Source organism: Manis pentadactyla, chromosome 6 (genome assembly GCF_030020395.1).
Source record: "Manis pentadactyla isolate mManPen7 chromosome 6, mManPen7.hap1, whole genome shotgun sequence".
Classification (NCBI taxonomy): Eukaryota; Metazoa; Chordata; class Mammalia; order Pholidota; family Manidae; genus Manis; species Manis pentadactyla.
In genome coordinates this window covers 47,799,254-47,820,821 of record NC_080024.1, presented here as the reverse complement: position 1 = coordinate 47,820,821, position 21,568 = coordinate 47,799,254, and the positions used below count along the sequence as shown (strand labels likewise).

General features: G+C 37.4%; 1 protein-coding gene across 1 annotated transcript in view; it reads right to left on the bottom strand.

Moving 5' to 3' along the window:
- Positions 1 to 21,226, bottom strand: part of FTCDNL1 (formiminotransferase cyclodeaminase N-terminal like) — a 35,092-nt gene extending 13,866 nt beyond the window's left edge. The window contains 3 exon segments of the mRNA XM_036900503.2: positions 17,643 to 17,740; positions 20,332 to 20,377; positions 20,380 to 21,226. Coding sequence (XP_036756398.2) covers positions 17,643 to 17,740; positions 20,332 to 20,377; positions 20,380 to 20,425 — 190 coding nt within the window. The 5' untranslated portion in view covers positions 20,426 to 21,226.
- Positions 21,227 to 21,568: the final 342 nt, after the last annotated feature.

The window sequence follows — 21,568 nt, the reverse complement described above, 5'->3', positions numbered from 1 at the left end:
CACCAAAAAGAATTAAATGCCTAGGAATAAACTTAATCAAGCAGTTGAAAGACCTGTATGTTGGGAACTACAAAACATTAAAGAAAGAAATTGAAAAAGACACTAATAACTGGAAAGATATACCATGTACATGGATTGGAAGAACCAATATTGTTAAAACTTCCATAACCAAAGCAATCTATAGATTAAATGCAATCCCTATGAAAATTCCAATGACATTTTTCAAAGAAATAGGACAAACAATCCTAAAATTAGTGTGAAACTACAAAAAACTGAATAGCCAAAGTGATCCTGAGAAAGAACAAAGCTGGAAGCATCATGCACCCTGATTTCAAACTATTACAAAGCTGTAGTAATTAAAACAGTCTGAAATTGACATAAAAAGAGATACACAGATCAATGTAACAGAAGAGGGCACCCAGGAAAAACACCCAAGCACATATGGTCATGAATTTCTGACACAGGAGCCAAGAATATACAACAGGAAAAGGACAGTTTCTTCAATAAATGGTGTTTTTGGTATCTCTATCTATCTGACTTATTTACTTAGCAAAATGCCCTCAAAGTCCATCCATGTTGTCAAAAAAAGGCAAGATTTCCTTTTATGGCTGAATAATATACACTGTAAACATATATGCCACAATTTCTTTATCTATTCATTCATCAATGGGCACCAAGGTTGTTGCCATACCTCGGCTATTGTAAATAATGCTGCAATGAACATGGGGGTGCAGATATCTTTTCAAATGAGTGCCCAAAACTGGACAGCCACATGCAAAAGAATGAAAATGGGCCACCATCTTACCCTATACACAAAAATTAATTCAAAATAGATTAAAGACTTGACCATAAGACCGGAAACCATAAAACTCTCAGAAGAAAACATAGGGAGTAAGTTCCTTGATGTAGGTATTAGTGATGATCATTTGAATCTGACACTGAAAGCAAAAGCAACAAAAGTGAAAATAAAGAGGTGGGATGTGGCCATGGGATGTGGCCAAGGAAGTCTCCCAAATTCACAAAGTGGCCTCTGTTTCTTTAATACTACATAAGATATTAAGGATCACAGTTCTGGGGGTGGGGGCAGGTCAGCTGAGGTTTAGGAACTATAAAATAATGTTGGGTCAGTTAGCTAACTTCCCCCCTCAAATGTGGAATGGTGGGGGTGGGGAGGGTGGCAGAAGATAGGGGCCAACGTTTAGGAGAGTTAGGATGTTGAGACATCTTAACATCTGGTAACTCTCCAAATTGCTCTGATCACCAGTTTCTGCCCCAGATAATTTAGAGTGACTCACAGTTTGGCTGCTGCAGGAGCCTAAAGCATAAACTGTGATGCCTGAAGTCTTTGCTGCTGAATAGTGTGAGTATTTTCTGGCTTTGCCCAGCTCTCTGCCTATCCAGGCCAGCGTCTCCATTTGGAGCTATCGTTCTACAGTACTGTACAAGTTTATAAAGCCCAGAGTGCCTGTGAGGAGGATTCATGGAGACTAGTTCTTAACGGGCAAAGCAGTGGGAGATACTTGCAGTAGCAACCCCCAGCCATCAGCAGTCGGGAGTCCAAGGGCAGGGGTGCATTTTGGTTTAGTAGAAATAGCACATACTTATGAGGCCAGAAGATATGGTTTGAATACCATTTCTGCTCCTTAATAGCTACTTGGAATCTTGAACAAATTATTTGACATCTCTGAGCCTCAACTTCTCTACCTTGAAAATAAAAAAAAAAAAACCTTCCTCTAAAGACCACCTCCTTATCTAGAAATTTGGCAATTAAAAAGAAAATAAGCATTTATCCTGCCATTACTGTATAAACTGTATTTCAGGGAAGTCATATAGCCCAAAATGATGAGAGAAATTTTTTTAACAGAAAAAAATCCAACTAATAAATGTGGAAGTAAAGAAACAATTAGAAAATCACCCTTTTGCAGCACCTAGAAAATAACTGTTTTAGGCAAAGATCATCAATGGATGACACCCTCACAAAAAGTCCGTTAGGAACAAAGTTAATTCATCTTTGCATTACCAGAAGTGAGACAACCAAACACTGTGGTCTCTGGATATGATGCAGTGTGAAGCTCACTGCTCACCTTTGAAGAATTTCTGCCCCAAATACTGAACTTCAAACCAATCAAGCCTCTAGAGTTAACTTCAAGTTTATAGGAAATGTGAAGTATGAAGATATGAATAAAATGATACCACAAGAGAACAAACAGGTCCAAAATGTGGGGATTCTATAGGACAAGTAACCCAGTTTCTGCAACCAGTGAATTGCAGGAAAAAAAGGCAGTGAGGGAGGAGAGTGAGGGGAATAATCTAGATCAAAAGAAATAGAGATACAATAATCAATGAAGTATATGAACCATGCACAGATCCAGATTTAAATAAGCCCATCATGGAAAGACATTTGCCCAGATTATATACTAGGTACTAGACAGTACCAAAGAATTACCATTTTGATGGGTGGGGTACTGGCATTGGAGTTACTTAACAATGTCCACTTTGCTTAGAGATACATATTTAATATGTAGGGGCGAAATAACATTATCTTTGGAACTTGCTTTAAAATACTTTAGTAAAAACAAAGGAAAAAAGAGGCAGAGGCAAGGGGAGGAAAGGAGAGAAAAATAAAGGAAGTAAAGAAAAAAGAAAGAAAGGAAATGGATTCCATAACTGGATGGAGAGATTAAGATTAGATAAACTAAGAAAAGGATCTAGCACAATGCCTGGTACACGGTACACCCAGTAAAAGCTAGTTTCCTTTCCCCTTGTAAGTCTATACAACTGCTCTGAATTCTGAAAATTCTGTATACCTCCTTGAACTTGTATGTCCCACTTAACAAGAAATCTGGATATATTTTAACAACACTCTTCGTCTACTACTTCTTCTACATAAAACCAACTGAATTTTTCTTCTCTTATGATACCAGAAAAGGAACTATTTCATTGTTCAAATACAGTGAAAAACAACCAAATATAACATATTTAGTAATAGAGAGAGTACACTGTATTCTTCATAGAGAAATGATAATTGTGTTTCTAATTATTTTAACTTAAGGGCCTATGGCAGGTAGGTATTTGTAGTTTTGTTGAAATAAATTTAATTTCCAGCCTTTCAAAAAAGTGTCTCAAATTTAGTCAGAAGAATACTTACAAGCTTTTTATTTATGACATAAATTGCATATTCAAAAGAGCTAGTTTTAATTTTATTATTTTATTTTCACAATTAATCTATGTAAAAACCATCCCATGTAACTTCAAATGCTCACATCATGTAAATAAAATAGGCCTCTTAAAGGAGATAAAAATTTCAAATACTTCAAGCTCAGGCCTATGGGAAATGAAGCCTCATCAGTTTTCAGGTAAGTAGCATTATTATTATTTTAAGCAACCATTCTGTGTGCATTTCCTGAAAAGGCACCATTCCCTCTACAGTGGTGTCCAACGTTTTCAGAGCAGGGACTTTCAGCATTTTCAGGAAGTGACCAAGAAATCAGAACATCCCACTGATAATCCCTGCTTCCTGTCTGTGCTCTCCCTCCACTGACATGCATTTCTCTCCCTCACGTTGCCATAGTATTTTACAGCTTTTGTTGGATATAACATCAAACCTAATCTTCTCGTATTATACAGCTGATTGCAGACTTTTGCTCCTCCATCTAAATTTTATGCTCCCTGATGGCAGTGCCTTGTAGTTAATCAATGTTTGCTCCGCTGAATGAGTTGATTTGGTTCCTAAGCACTTTGCAGCCTGCTGTACTTTGTAGGGTATTATATACCAGGAATAGTGATGTCTACTCCAAACCTACAAGTGAAAGTAAGGGGTCAGTCTGCTAACAAAATGAGAACTGGGTTTAACACCAGTGACAGTACAATGTAGAATGTATCCCTAGTGAGAAAAACCATGGGGTCAAGTTTCTATCACTGTCTTTATGTTTTATGAGCTGTTCTACGAACAGTTGTCCCATCTGTAGCCATCAAAGCCACCTGTACCTGTGGGCTACCTGAGCCAGTTAGTGTTGTTAGACAAGGCAAACACCCAAATCACCTTGTACAGAAAGAGTATGATGCCATCATACCATACTGAGACAGGCAAAGCAAAACCCTGCAGCTTCCCAAACTGCTTTTAGTAATAGACCACTTTTTTTTTAGTTTACCACTATTATTAATAGTTCTGATCGTTCCATTTTCACTAGTCACATTCTGAAAAGGCTGCTTTAGTGACAATATTTTAAAATACATTAAAACCTTAATGATTTTTTATTTACTTAAAACTTATTTTTAGCTGTTTTTATACATGTCTGCTCATCACTCTTAATTCCTCTTTGCAATAGAAAGATCAACGCAATGAGATATTTCTCTGTGCAACGAGAAGTTTAAAGCTTCATATTCTTAACAAAATGTTTTCCCTGAGCCTATAACAGACATAAGCATGGCCAAAATGTACTATTTTATTGAGACTATACAATAGTTAAAGTAGTGTATGAAGACAGCATTTAAGAATCTGCTTAATTAAATGTATAAGCCTGCCTTATACAACACACACTTCATGTCTACAGTGGTATTTAACATCATCTTCTCTCCCTCTGCTTTTGTTTCTTTCAGGAGCATTTTAGGACTGCTAGCATAAATGAAGATGAAATTTAATGTAATTTCATTGCATTTCAGCAGCTCAAGAAACATAACTGATAAGCTCAGTTTTGTTACATTCAATAGCAGCCAAAGGCATAAGTAGAGAAAAAAACTCAAATCTGTCATTCCATTTTCTCTAGGAATAAACTCTCTTTCCTCTGACCCACAGTATGAATGTGTGGCTTATTATTATTATTACTAAATCAGAACTCTAATGAAACCCAAAAGAGTATCAACTTTTTTCTTAAGTATACAGCAATCAAAAAGTGTTTTCCAAACCATCGCTTCATACTCAACAGCAAGTAGAGGGAAAAAAGCACAGAATGTAAAAATTAAACTGAGCGCTAGACTTCAAATATTACAAGCATCCTCTAGCTTTAGTATAGCTCTTTTAATACAGCCAAGTTTTTAGTTTAGTTGATTTTCTTATTTAAGTATTTTTTAATGCAAAGGGAAAGAAAAAAAGATTCTCTACCAGAAACCATAAAAATCTTTCAGATGGTAAAACAGATAGCCCTAAAAGTTTTTGCCTCAACTCATACACATACCTAAAATAAAACTGGCCGATTCATCTTGCTACAGTACTTTGAAAAAGAAGACATTTGAAAATACAGTTTAGTAGTGTGATCCTGCACTGCCTCTAATTAAGTGCAGACTAAGAAAAATTATTCTTAGTTTAGTCTATGGAGGAGGGAGGTGGTGGAAATTTCTCTCTTTGCAATTCAAAATTATTTTAAAGATAGTGCATTTCTTTTCCAATGTCTTCATTAAACAGAGCTGTTAAGGACTGTCTCCCAACCATCCCCAAAGAGCATAAAGCTACCCAGTATTCACCCCATATGCTCGGCTTTGAAGTGTGAAGCTGTGACCATCCCACTAGACTCTTACGCCACCATCAAAGCCATCTCATTATGCCCAGTGCTGCAAGTTAAAGCACAGGGCCGTAACCGCTCCAACACAAACACTGCATTAACAAAGCAACCACAATATTCCTCCCCCACATGGCTAGAACTTGAAGAAATTTTTACCATATGTACACATGCACGAGATACAAAAATTTATTGTGCTAGAACATCATTGAGGAGTGCATTAAACATGCTGACTAGAACTGGATGTTATTCTAAGGGACTGGAAAAAAATAAAATGCAGCTGATCTTTATGATGAAAGAACAGAAACATTAGGCTGAAAAACAAGATCAAGTGCAGTCCCTAAATTGCATTTCTACTGACACATTCCGTTGCCTGTTCTTCCTTGAGATAGCAGAAAACAATATAAGGGGGGAAAACAAAACCCTACTACACATCATGGGATGCTACTGTTTACTCTGTCCTTCATTTCTAAAGGACAAAAAAAGTCATTACAAAAAATGATTTGCTGATAACAGCATCTATGATTCAAAATGAACAAGACTTGCTAAGAAAAAGTGATTTCACTTTTGTCTTTGAGTTTATCATTGGCATGGTGGTAAAAAATGAAATGCAAAGAAAAAACTTGTTACAGATTATGGAAATGAGGTCATAGTGAAACAAGGATAAGCACTTGATTGATTTTTATATAAAAATCTGAAAAAATATTTTTAAATACTTGTACCTAATGATTCCTTTCTTTTTGTTCCACAGAGTCTTGCATTTGTGCACAAAAAAGAATACTCAAGAATGTTCACTGCTGCATTATTTGCAGTAGAAAAAATGGGAAACAATCTGAATGTCCACAAATAGGGGAATAGATAAAATGTAATATATTTATACTATGATAACAGCACAACAATTAAAGGGAATGAACTACAACTATATGTAATACATGGACAGATTTTCAAGATGTCTTGCTGAATGAAAAAAATGATAGTATGATAGGATTTGTATTATAAACACATACAAGCAGTACTATATTGGATTCGTAAGTCACAGATACAGAAACATGAGTAAAAGCACAGAGAAAATTCTATGAGCATACTCATACCATGACTTGGCAGGCAGTGGTTCAGGGAACCAGGAATAGGAGTGATGGTCAGAGGTGAACTTTTATCTTACCTGTAATATTTGAAATTTTGAAAAAGAGAATAAAAAGTTCCAGGCCAAGTTCTAATAAATAAATAATTATGAAGATCCTTTGTTCTGCTACTCTCCTGATAGAAAACTATGAGTAAGTTTCTTAATGTTTCTAGGTCTGTTTTCCATCTATGCAATGAAAAAATTCACTTACCTCTATCCTCATTATAAATACAAGAAGTATGTACCCCCAAACTCTTAATATACCATACACTTTAATGGAAATATAGGTATCCATGACGACACATTAATAGTTTGGGACACATTAGATGTATCTCTTCATATCCAAGAATCTTATTATTTTATTATCTGTAACATACTTTCATGGAGCTGTGTATACAAAGAGCTTGTTATTCCTTTGCAGTGCATATGCTGATATAATTACCACTTTGTGCAGACATGTTATCATTCATTTGAAGAATTACACTTTCCTGAGTGACCTAACATATGTACCTTATACTGTATTCAGTAATAAAAAATACTCTATTCTGTTCTAGGTGCTCTCTAATTGTTTCAGGTACAGATTTCATGGCCCCAGCTTTCTTGCAGGGAGGCACTCTTTTATACCTCTTTGAAAGTCACAATAGCGCTTACCATGGTAAATGGAAATACAACAGGCACTCCAATACTGTTTAGATGTTCACCCATAACTCTTCACTTATCAGCACAGTATTTCTCTGAAATAGGTACTGAATATCATTTTCCAAATGAAGAGCCAATAAGGGAAAAACTGTCTGCTATAGAACTTAAACTTTCAGAGCTGAAAGCACTTCAGAGATCTTCTGCTCAAGTGGTTTTCAAATATCCTGTCATGAAATCCCTTTTCTCAAAACGCACCTTACTTGGAATCTTGGTAACATAAAACAGAGATGAGGAATCCACTCCTTTTATGATGCAGGGGAACAGCCTTGGTCCCCAAGCGCTCAGCACCCTCCTCCATAAGGCCACAGAGGATCACATAAAATAGTGACAGCTATTCACTAGTGCAAGACAGAGGACCTGTATGCTTTATCTACAAGCATTATTTCTCATAATCAACCTGACAGGGTGATATTATTCCCCATTATATAGATTCAAAAACAAAAAAGACTGTAAAAGAGACCAAAAAAATTTCCCGAAGTCAGCTGGCAAGTAAGCAGCAGATCTGGGAGTTGAAGTCAGGTTTATCCAGCTCCAAAACGTTTATTTTGCCTACCTACCTTTGGCTCCCCTATTTAGCCACTCAGTGTGATGTAACTGTTTAGTTCATGCTGATCAAAAATTCACAGGCACATACACGGCATGTGTAATGGGTGGGTGGGATTCCTATTGGGTCTGTCACCCCCGTATGGTGCTCCCCCTTGGTAAGGACCTCTCACTCTTTTTCAGGGCTGCCTAAACGAGTAGTTCAGATTGGACATGACAAAGCCTTGGGGATGGAGCCTTCTGCTACCCAACATATCAGTGATGTTTAAATAGCCTTCAATATAAAGCCCATTTCCCACAGCACCCAAGAGTTAACTTGGCTCTTCACCCAACTGGTGATCCCAAAATGGCAAACAAATAGTTTGCATGAGTTGGTTTGGTTCCCTTGTGTGTGTTTGCGTCCCACACATATTCATGGCCACTGACTTCAAACGATGTTCAACACCCTCGTGTAGCCTCAGGCCTAGGCCTCACTCTCGCCATCTGCCCCACACAGGTCAAGCCCTCCACTTTGCTTTCCTCATTCTCTGTCCTCTTTGCCACTCGCAGGGGATGCCCATTTCCACATACCCCATGCTCACCTCTTTAAATTTCTTTTGGGAAAAATGCTTCCTGCTGGCCATTATGGGTTAAATTGTGTCCCCTCCCTTCCATATGTTGAAGATATAGCCAAGACCTCAGAATGTGACCTTATTTGGGAATAGGGTCACTGCAGATATAATTAGTGAAGATAAGGTCATATAATGGAGTAAGGTAGGGTGTAAATCCAGTATGACTGGGGTCTTCATAAAAAGGGTAAATTGAGACCCAGACAATATACAGGGAGAATGCATGGAAACATGGAAAGAGCCATCTATCTACAAGTCAAAATGGAACAGATCCTTCCCCCACGGGGACACAGGAGCAACAATGCTGACACCCTGGTCACAGACTTCTAGCCTCCAGAACTGTAAGACAATGAATTCCTGGTGTTTAAACCACTCAGCTCTAGGAAATTAAATCGCTGGCCTTGATCCCTCCCAACATTCATTTTTTTCTGATAGGAAGTTTGGAAAAGAAGCTGGATTTGCATAGGCCTACCCCTTCCTCCCTCTTCCTTCTTAGGAACTAGCTGTCAGCAGGGAACACACATTCTGTACACTCCTCTCCGCCCTGAGCTTTCCCTGTGCAGGCCTGCCTGTCTGATGCTGCCTGTGACTGCCTGGATGAGTCTGCCTAATTCTGTGGTTGGATAAACTCAGCTGTCAGTTTCAGTTTCACCAGTAGTTAAGTTAGTATTTTCATTTCTCATTGCCTTTCTGTCCTGTCCCAGTGGTTCAAAATCTGGGAAAGGAAGGAGAATACTGTTTATAATGCCCTCCTCTCAAACCCAGTCCTCATCTTTACAGGGCAGGGAGGGGAAGGCCTCCTTCTCTATTATAATGCTATAGAATAAACTTTGTGCCCTGCTTTCCAAGGCCTCTCCTTTTGGTTGTCAAAAACTCAAAATGAACACTGATTATCACTTCCTCATTCTCACTATAACAATTCACTATGCCCCTCAAGGTAGCAGATAACTCAGACTATCTAGGAAACAGTCACACATGGGCTATGGGGGAAAGAAACGTGCAACAATTCATCTCTAGATATTATCTTACTATATATTTTGGTTAATTAAAATTGGAGAATGAGTTACCTAACATATGCAATTCAGACAGAAATAATACATGATAATTAATCTAATACTGATGTTAGAACATATGCTGTTGTATTATCATCATAACATACTCTCTTCTCCCTGAAGCAGCACACCCTCACATGACCAGCAGAGACAAGATGAATGGGCTAGTGGGTGCATTGACTGTGTGGCAAGACTTGGGTCGATGCACTTAATGTTACAGGATCATCAATGCCACTATTATTACTATGTCATTTCTTCAGAATTTTCTAATCCCAGTGGCCCTGACACTGGAAGTCACTGCAAATGCCAGGAAGCAAGGATATAAAGAAAAAGGAATTCAGGAAAAGCACAGGTGACCTGGGCTAAAAAAAAGTATGGTACCAGTCATCAGCTATAAATCACCTATTACATTCACATTCTCTAAAAAACCATCAATCATATAAAATTAATATTATGGATGAAAACAGAACTCAAAGTAGATAACTACTCAAAATTAGACACCTAGAGCCCCTAAAGTTTAAGGGCCCCAGGACTGCCTTTGCTAGTAAGGAGTGACTGTTAACATCTCCCACAGTGATGGATGGCTTAGTTCTGAGTATTCTAAGAGACCCTCTCCCTAGGTGAAGTGGCAGTTGAGGGGGGGTGTCTCCCAAATTTTAACTATAAATCTTGTGACTTCTAGACTAGGAAAAAACTACAAGTGTACAGTCAGGAAGCAAAGATTTCATGCACTCCACCTATTCATCCCAATTAGAAGATTCTTATAGTACATTTATTCTTGTCAGTATTTTCAAGAAACCCTACTCAATATACATCCATAGTGAAATAGGGAGGGAAGGAAAGCCAATACAAGAGTGTGTTACAAGCTAGTCATTACTGTGAGCAACCGGGGCTTGATCTTGCTGGAATGGGCCTCAGATTTATCCTTCTCAGAGACAAAAGACAAGAGCATTTATCTACCAGCTCAGGTCCTCTCCACTGGTTGTGTTGTCCCATGAGGTGTTAACTTGTTTGGACTTCAGGTTACAGCAGAGGCAACATGAGAGAAAAGCTTTTTCAAGTATAGTTGGGTTCATCTGTAATTGCTGGTCATGGAAGAATAGATTAGTTTATCCCAGTTCTCCCATTGGCCTTTTCTTTCCTCATTAGTACCTCTATTTTACAAGGGTAGATCTAATCCTGTTGAATTTATTAAGCCTGTAGCAATATATATTATGGATAACCTGGTAACTCTTCATTGCAGTTGAAATGTACTAAAGTCATGGGAGATGAATCTTAAGTGCTTTCCCAAAGCACAATGCTTTTGGTTTTTTTCTGCTTTTTATATAGTAGTACTATCCTATAATTTCTGAATAAAATTCTATGTCCTAAAACTATGCTAACATATGCTGGTAAAATCAACCATTGCTTTTATGCTGATGGTGGCACAAACTCTATCAGAACCCAGAATCTAAAGTGACTACCTCAACCAAATCCAAGGCTATTTTATCATAAGACAATCTCCATAGCAACTAGAGAGTCAGAGTAGAAAATTCGTGAAGTGTTCCTGATTTGCCAGATCAGCCCAAGTTATGACAATCTGCAAAAAGGTAATCAAAGGGTCTCAAGACTATCACACAAGTGTTGATGTTGTGTGAATGTGCCATGGCACATGTCCTCCAAGTCATAAAAACAATCGAAAAACATCTAATAAGGCTGATAATTTTAATCAAATTCATTAATTTTTCTTATTTTTAGATAAATTTAAAAATCAATCATGTAAAAGCTATTTCTTTACTCATATGACTTACTTAGCTAGTATTTAATCTTTCCAGTCTTCTAAATAACATCAATTTACATGGTATTGCACAAACATTATTTCATTTGCTTAATCACATAAAACAAAAAGCAAGTTTTGATACCATTTACAATATTCACAGCTGTGCTCCAGACTTTTAAAGCTGAGTATTATGAACCTACATGTTAGGTAAGCCCATTTTCACTGGCAAATCATTGGGAAAATTTGCATGAGCACCTACTGTCCTGACTACTCCCTTCCATTTTCACTCAATGCTTCTCATGAAGGGTCATGTTTCAGAGATTATACTGAAAACACTGAGTAAGAAGTGAAAAAAGTAGAGGAAGCACTGTGACCCAGAGACCCTTCAGAGGAACCATCTATAAGACACCTATAGAAGTCCAGAAATTGAGACTAAATCTTCAATACTTAGTTAGATGTTGGACAAAAGAATAATATTCCTGTAATTTTACCACTGATTCCAAGGTGAGTGAATTCATTGTTATTAAAGGATCCAAGATAATTAAAAATCATCAAGAAGAGTTAGGAAGTAGGGACTTCCAAGTAAAGATGGAATGTAGATTGCTATGTTTATTTTCACATCTTCCAAAAACCTCAGGAAAAAGATGGTAAAGAGAGAGTTTTTAAAAGCATTGACTCACTCACATAGAAATGGAAAAGAAGGCAACAGCATTGGAACTTGGAGAGTAGATGATGTAAGAATGGTAGGTGATTTAGCAGACCCATGGCAGCAGGAGGGACAGCAGAGAGCAATCTGACTTATACCACAGGTACCTGAAAACAACCAGAACTGGCAGCCTCACTTTGTGATGGAAGGTACAGGCAAGGTTCAAACGAAGGAGACTACCTGGAGGTCTGTTTAAGCAGCAGTTAGATCTCACCCCTCCTCCACACAGGCAGGCAACTGCCCTGCTCCCATCCTGACAGAAGACACAAGACATAAAACTCATGGTGTCTGGGCTGGAGAATATTGGGCACCTTTAGGGCAGGGATAACTAATGAAAAGAAGGCAATTAAGAGAACATTACAACCTAACTGCTGAGATTCTTCCAGCACTCTTGAACAACTCAGCTCCTGAAACATGAACAGCGGGGTCTACGCTCCAGGCTGAAGACTGGAAGATCTCTGGGGAACCTGAACAGCCCAAGAGATAGGACCAACAAAACACTGAAACAGGAGTTCCCCAAAGAAATGACCAAGACAGATCAGCCTACAGCTGACAAACCCCACCTACAAATTCAAAGTATCCACTCAGCCTTTTATTAATCTTTTTGAGTAAGCAGCCAGCCAAGGATCATCAGACATCCAAGGAAAACCTTTAAAACAAACAAGAAAAAGCTCAGAGTGGGGATAGGGGAGATGTGGGGTGGGTAGGTGAAGAATACACACCATGTAGGAAGAAGAAAATTATCCTTCGATACTGCATTCACGAGACATGACTAGAAAGTTAAAAATAAAATAAAATAAAAGGTACACTTAGAGTCATAAAAGCACCTGGAAGAAACTAATACAGAAGAAAGGAAAACTTACTGAAAGCTTGTGCTCTCAAGGAAATTTGTCAGAAAGCATAATGTAAATTAGAGAAATGGAAAAAAGAGAGAAAATAAATTAGAGACCAGTTTGACAGTTCCAATATTCAAATAATGGGGCTTCCAGAAAGAATTAAGAAAATGGAAGAAAACACCAATGTAATAATTCAAGAGAATTATTAGAATCTGAAGGACAAGAGTTTCAAGGACTCAAAGGACCTATCCTATATCCAATATTATGGGTGAAAACAGAACTATACAAATGCATGTCACAAAAATATCATACCACTGAGAACAAAGTGAAGATCCTACCAGCTTCCAGAGAGAAATGACAGATCACATACAACTGTCAAGAATCATAGTGGCTTCAGAAGTCTCAATAGCAACATGGAAATGAGAATTCAATAATACAGTGTCTTCAAAGTAAAGGGAAATTATTTCTAAACTAGAATTCTATACCTAGCCAAACTAATAATTAAGTGTGAAGATTGAATAATAACATTTTCATACATGCAAGGTCTCAAAATGTACTTCCCCCCTTTTTTTTAGAAAGCTAGCAAAAGACGTGTTCCAGCAGACAGGATATAACTATGGGGAGAAAAAAGAAGATATAGTATTCAGGCACCAGGCAGGGTAGCCAACATAGAGAAAGATAAAGAGAATGCCCAGGATGATGAAAAAGGGAGATCCCATGATGGCAGTTGTCCTAAACAAATTGAGGGCAACTGGTCCTAACCGAACAGATCAAAGAGTTTTAGAAGATAGTTCTTTAAGAAGACAAAATTGATAAAACATTCAATACATGTAGTATTGAAAAGATGTCATTTCTAGGTATCATTATTGACAAGAGTTTTATATCCCAAGTAAACAATCACAAAGATAATGATCAATTCTAGTAAAAGCAGTTGTGCAGAAAGGGTAAAATAATAACACTGTACATACTTCACTATTAATAAATTTTACATAGTTGCAATAATGTAACCACTAAATGTCCAGACTCAATTTTTGATACAACTATATTGGGAGAAAGAAGGGTTGGGAAGTGAGACACACACAGAGAGAGAGAGTGTGTGTTGGGGTTTAGGGGTGGGGAGAAAGGAAGCTAAATTCTCATTTTCTGTAGTGAGAAGTCAACAGACAATGCCTAACACTGAAAAACCAGAAAGTACCAATATAAGTGTGACATGTAGATAGCTGCAGTTGAATTCTAAATAATAAAAGAGTTGAAAGTACTTGTCTTTGGGAGAAGGAAATTGAAGTGTGTGTATGGTGAGGGGGAAAGGGAAGTTACATAGGTATTTAGAGTTTGGGTAACAAACACTGGAGTATTTGACTTTTAGCCCCATGCACGTATCAGTCCAATAACAATTAAAATAAGGAAAGGGAGGAAAGAAGGGAGGGAAGGATGGAGAAAGGGGAGAAAGGAGGAAAATTTTAGAAGAACAATAGAGATGAAAATGAGATGAAGCCTAATAGATCAAATACGGTTTTTATAGAAAATGAAAACTGAAGTCCAAAACAGTTTTTTAAATTACAAGGTTTAAATAAATATGAACTACATCGTGTGTCTCCTAGCTCTCAATTTTATATATCTAACTGCCATGTGACAGCAGGTAAAAAAAAAATCATTCCACCCAAATCCCCTTTCTTCCATCATCGGTAAGTGATGACATTTTCATACCACTGCTTTGTTCCCATCCCCCAACATCCTATGGAGTCTCTCCATTCCCTGTATTCTCTGTTATCTGAGGCCACCATTACCCTTCCTAACTGGTCTGCCTGCTTCCTGTCTATTCTCCAATATGCAGGAAGAGTAATCTTTCTAAAATTCAAAGCCAATCATACTACTTTCTTGCTTAAAACTCTCCAGTGGTTCCTCTTGTCTTTAGGATAATGTGTGAAGTACTTAACGTGGTATGTACAACTTCATGATCTAACCTTGGGAGCTTTCTTTCTTATCATTACCAGCAATGCCTTTCCTACTCCACCACATTGCTAAGTTCTGGCCACCACCCTGATAGGTCCTCAAGCACAGGCTGCTCTTACCTTTGTATCTCTGCATTGCTGTACCCTTCATTCTAGATGCTCTTACACTAAAATTGTACAGTGAGTGTGTATGGCTATGCATGCATTCACAAATACATATCCATAAAAACTTGCAAATGATTTTGACATTATTTATAAGTGATCTGAACAGCAATTTTGAGCCTCATTTGAAGAACTACTACCTTAAGGTACTGGTACAAGCAAGATATCAACAAGTTCTGAAATAGATTATTCAGAATTTTTGCATACAAAGCACGTATAAATTATGCATACTGATATTAACTATCTCTATATCACTAGAACATTCTTCATCATCCTTTTTCCCAAAGATAGTTAGTTAGATTATCATCTTAAAGCTGGTTTCCCTGAGAAGGGGTTATCCTATGAAAACATCCCTTCACTGTTCTGAGGACAGCGAGATCCTAGAATTTGAATACTTCTGTCTCATAAGAATGCCTGGGCATGTTGTACAAAAAAAAAATTTTTTTTAATTTGGATGATATTAGATGAACAGCTGTGTAGAAAGGGGAATGTAAAAATAAAAACTGCATGTTGGAGCATCAAAATAGTAACCATGTACAGTATATGACTGTTTTTAATCAGATGAAGATTGAAGCTATTACATTTCAAATCAAATGTTATAAATTAGTTCAAGAATGCAGCTGAGCTCTCATTTAATTAGAAATGTCCATGTTTAAATCATGAGGTACAGTAGCTGCCAATGAAGCAAAAGGGCAAGGGAAGGGAGAAATACTGTGGCCAGACCCTCCAATTGTCAACCATCTCCTACACAGGACAAACATCTGGGGTGGACTAGTGCTGATGTAATGAAGAACTTCATGTACTCGCTAATTTGAGACTTAATGTAATTGAACATAATTGTTTTGAAGACAATTAAAATCATTATTCTGGCGTGGACAATTCTGAACTCTTCCTTTTTGTGTGAAATATATTTTCCCTCATGCTGAATTTTAACTCTTTCTCAGATAAAAAGTAAAGCAATTTTGGGGCCAAGATTTCCCTGGGAAATATTCCGTAGATTGTCAGGTCACATTAAAATGCAGCACAAGCAGTGAGGTACGCCTTTGGAAACAAGTCTTATTTCGTATTTCTAGTACTTGATGTAGCTCAGCTAGAGTCCAAGTCTACATACCAAATGCTGGACAATTCACTATTAAATAAAAATGAGGCAACATCATAGCGGGATTTCTGAGGTCACACAGAGAAGAATGCAATTATCCTAAGGCGGGCTTTTCCCCAAAGGTTATGAGCCTCTGCATCTCGTAATTAACCATAGTGCAGCTAGACAGTCCAGGCACAAGGTCTTTCTTTTCTCCCAATTTGCCTAATTCAAACACACCTCAAGTGACATAGCTCAAACTTTCCAAATTAAACTAACCCCTGGAGCTGAAATCAAGCATGTGACAGTTCAGTTCTAAAGCAAATCTTAAAAAGAGTTGTGCATAGGGAAAAAAGAAAAAAAATCAGAGGAAAAAGGGGTAGGAGTTAACATTTAAGTGGTTTTTCAACCTCATCATTACCCCTGCTCAAGAAAATAGGACACAGATGGGCAGAACACCGTTGTTCTGCCCTGAAGAGTCTAAGGAACTCATTAGAAACTACTGCTGTTTCCTCAGGATCTGTCGTGAATTTGTAAGAGACAGAATGGTTGATCTGCATCCCACATCGCTTACTGCCCCCATCGTGTTGAGTGGGGAGTGGAAGAATGAGCCACAAAGACAGGGTGTGCCACGGCGACCCACGCAGCCTTACTGCTGATAAAGCCTCCACAATCGCGTTTTCCCAAGGAGGCAAGGAGTGATTACATTGTCACAAGCTGTTCTCATTTGTAAAAACGGTTTCCACTAAGGAATAACACATGACCCCAACCTTGCTTACATCTGGAGCCACAGCTCCACACTCTTCCATTCCAACACGAGAGAGAGGGTAAATAGGGATCAGGTCTACTGCTCCCACGCAAGGGAGCAGGTACCTCATGAACCTCCATGTCAATAGACTCAAAGGCCTCAGTGCAAGCAGCCAGAACAGAATCGCCTTAAAATGTAAAACTGTAAATAATAATCACAAAACTTTCAATCACATCTAAAGGAGCAGCTCTAATTTTACTGTCCCACTACTTGTTTTTCTTTTGTAATCTGCATAGGTTGTTCTTTCATCCAAAATAAAGGGAGAAAAAAGATCCAACATTTTCCCATACCCCCACCTCCCAACTGTCACAAAGTTTCACATTTCTTCCAGCAATTTATTCCCAAAAGTGGAGGCATTATGTAATGTTAATCAGACTTAAAAAAACACTTTATATTTTTTATAACTGTTTACTTTGAATTTTTTCAATTTTATCAAGTTGATAAAATTATTTTCAGAACATTTTATGAATAATTATATAAAAGTATACACACAAACATACCTTTTTAAGCATAAGTTTTTAAATTTTGCTCTTGTTCAGTAACTAGATTTTTCATCAAATTATTATATCTAAGTGCATATTAGACACCTGAGAGTTTTATGTTATTACTCTGAGTTTTCATTAGCAGTGTAGTATGACCATTTTAGAAATAAACAAAAGAAAACTTCACATTTTATGATTAACATTAAAGACAATCTGTCCAATGTTGACCAGTAGTTATCAGTAAGCTCTTTGCTCTCCAAACAGATATACCTTTTGAAAGACGATTATATGCTAAGTTGAAACCAAGTTTATTTGTAAAGAAAGAACCTTAAATCTTACCTAATTTATCGACAGAAGCTGCTATGGTAATGACTGATCTGTTGTAGTCCTGATCAGAAAATATATTGAGCACTGATACTTCAGGATGGTGCTGCCCTGTAAAGAAAATAACACACAAATGCAAGAATTTGTGTGTGTGTGTGTGTGTGTGTGTGTGTGTGTGTGTGTGTGTGATGCAGTCTTAATACTTTACTTTTTCAGATACAAGTAAATTTAGTTTAATAGAAAAATTCTGGATTTGACCTTTGAAGTGACTTTGGCTAATCATGAAATTCATGGGGGGTAATACTCACTTGTTACAGCATCTTACTGTATAACCAGATGGCTCAGCTCATACACCAGCCTTTTTGTCTACGTGAAATCTTTTCCTGGACTTGCTATTGAGTTTGCCAAAGTTCTCTTAATTCAGTCTAAGTTAGTAGCCTCTTCTTTCAATTGTCAAATGTATCACTCTGAACTCTGCTCCTTATCAATCTCAACTGCTAGGCCTTGCCAATTTTTCCTTCCAAACTCAGAAATCAACTGTCTGGAGCAAACTCTGACATCTGGAAAAAGTAGGATAGACCAATTAGCGCCTGAAGCAGAGGTTTCTGGGATGCCTGCACCTGTCTATTAGAAACTGTTCTGACTCCACCATCTCCTTTTCAGAGGCCACCAACAGCCTTCAGATGTTAATGACTTCCAGCTTTCAGTGGACTGTGACTCAACTGAATGGGTAACCTGCAGGAGAAAGCTGCCATACCCTTGTATGGCAGCCACACATAACCCCAAAGTTATTTTTAAAGTTTACAAGCCTGGTTCAGGCTCCTTAAAAGTCCCCCTAAAGCTTACAAAAGCAAATTCAAAGTGAAGGACAAAAGTTTTCAGGGGGTAATTAAACCGTTAGCTATGCTATTATACCTTTGTCACCCTGTCCCCTGGCAGCTTAACAATTAATCTTTTCAGAGAGGAAAAATAAGCTACATGCAAGAACTATAGCATTTACAGCAGCCCTACACTATTAATTTTAATAATGTGAAAAGATAAACACATGTCACTCACTCATAGCCAAATGGGCATCTGTAGCCCTGCCCTGGTGTGGGCCCAAAGTTTATAACACAGGTTCCTTTACCTCAGACCTTCTAGGCCACTGAAATGTTTTAACATTGCTTAATTAGAAAAAAATATGAGTGACATAGGTTGTATACCACTAAAAAATAAATGCCTTTAAAAATATTTGTAAAACAACGGGTCATTTTCTTAACCAGTGCTACCTTCCCTGCATTTTTAGAACTATAAAAGATGAAGTAAGAACAAGATCATACAACCTCCTGTTTTATGTATTTTTTTCAACATACTCTGGCTTCTGGAAGAAAAGACATGACTTTATATTACTTTTTCATCCTAAATCTTCTTCTGAAAAGCTTTTATTCTTAATTTCATATAATTCAATTGAATAAAATGCTGAAAGAATGAGACACTCTCTCCTGCAATTTCTTAAGTATGCATACAGAAAAAAATTACTGCTGGCAGGAGGAGCTGTCACTGTGAATCTCAGCAGAAGTAAATTGTTTGGTATTTGTAATGCAGTATAATAGCTATAATTCCATTGGGCTGCTGCCACTAATAAGCTGATAAAAACTTTTGAGTTCAGACCCAAGCATTCATCAGTGTATGGCTTCCACAAATGTCTCTGCATACTCACTCACTCACAGACACAGGTAACCCAATCCCATTAGGGGTACCGTATCTGACAATGAAGGGCCCAGACTAGCTCTTCCAGCAAAGAGAATGCAAAAGCACAGTTGCATACTGACTCCAGAGAAGTTTTCTTATCAGCAATTATCAGGAATTTTCAGACATTTCCAGTTCCTGCAAAGTTGCAAGACAGTAACTTCAATGTGTTCATCATTAGAAATTGGCTGAGAGAAAACACTTCTTTCTCATGAAAAGCAGTAACCAAATCAAAAAGGACAATTAAAAATTAAAATGTACTGTCTCACATGCTTCAGGGCTGTGACCCTAATATTCACCTGTTGCCAAAAAGTTGTTTATTTAATAACAAAGCTTGTCTACTTAAATGACTGGAAGTCTGTAAATTCCTCTTGTGTTTTGCATGTGTGTGAAAGTAAAAACAAATGATGTCTGGAACTGTATGTCATAACATGAACATTTTAACAAGGGCAAAATAGAGTAGTATCACTAGTTAATACTGGCCCAGGGAGTAAGGAAGCTTGAGGTTCAGTCTTCTGAGTTGCTGAGGGATCTTATGTACATCACTTAAATGCAATTCCCAAGTCTACCTGGAGAAAATAGAGTAGAAATAACAATGCTGTAATTAATAGTATGGGTTTTGCTGGCAGGAGTGCTTTGAAAAGTAGTTGGTATTTGGCAAGTTTATTTTTTATTTAACCTGCTGAATAAAAAGCATAATGTACAATTATGCTCATTCATTAATGATCAAATAAACAGCTCCTGAAGGTAACATTGAACCTTTATGCAAATATATCCTCCTCAGGAGCATGAAATCCTGAACAATGGGCATCTTAGAAACTCACTCTCCCATGTGAAGAACTGTGCTGCTCAGCACACAAGAACAGGGAAAATCTAGGAAGAAAGAATGTTCTACAGATAATGCCTGCCAAGTACAAAAATTACTGTATTATCTAAACACTACATATTTGCTTCACTTGTCTGTTATTCCTACCATTTTTTTTCAAGAAGAGCTGCTCTTGCTATATTCTCAACAATGAAATGTTTAGTAAACAGGCAGCCAAACGGAGTCCCAGTCTAGAGGAAGACATGATGATTTTTCTAGAATAGAAGAAAAATGATTCTTTATTTCAGTTTGTACACCTCATTCATATTTTCATGCTCATTAACAAAAAAAACCCACAGCTTTTTGAAAACCAGTCAGTTATGAACACTTGACCATTTCACTTCTAGAGAACACCTAAGAGATAAAATCCTCAGATTGATTCAATCAGAAAACCATGTATATGGGGGTATGCACATGGGAACATATGAACACAGTAACAACACAAGACAGTGTAAGGCAAGTTACGCAGCCTGAATTCTGTCATGTAAGTGAAACTTTTGCACTGAAGTATATGTTATTCCCTTTCAAGCATCATCTTCCGTAGCTTATCCCTGATTTTCTGTACTGTTTAACAACTAAGCATGATCCTTTTCTTAAATGAGACTTACTGGGGAAACGCAGAAAAGAGGAATGAGGGAGATTATTGAACGTACTGATTCTTATAAAAACTATTCTTCCAGCAAAAAAGAAAAGGTATCTCTATGGGTCATGCCATAGGCAGTATAAACAAAAGTGACTTGTTGGGTGTTTTACATGACAACTACTTGTCTGAGTTATTCTTGTATTTTGATCTCCAAAGTTTCTAAATCAGTTTATAACCTTTTCAAAGGACTTAGCTCTTGGAACTGAAATCTGACACATACTTATGCTTACTCAATGCCAGAAATGTGACTGATCATCAAAAATGGATTAATTACAAAGGTTTTGGAGGTTGCTTCCTTTTTAGTACTTCAGAATGGCATTTTTCAGCTCTAAACATTTTCAACCTTGAATGATACTATGAACTACAGAAATTTAAATCTCTCAAAATAATAAAAGTAATTTCCCTTTTCAAGGTAACACCTTCCTATTTTGACCACTTTTAAATGTAACGAAAAATGAATGTGGTCCTCATGAATTCATTCAACAAATATTTGATAAGGGCATTTTGTGTCAGGTAATGGTCTCCACGATACTGTAGTGAATGGTGTCCAACTGTGGGACAAACGTTAAGCTTCTGAGTTTAAGCTAAACTACGCTGGTGCAAATAATAGTGCTCTGGAAGCATAAATCTTCTGGCTTCTCTGTTCGCTAAAATTGTTCATTGGCCTAATCCTAACCTAGAGGGAATGCAGGGCTTCATGGCTAT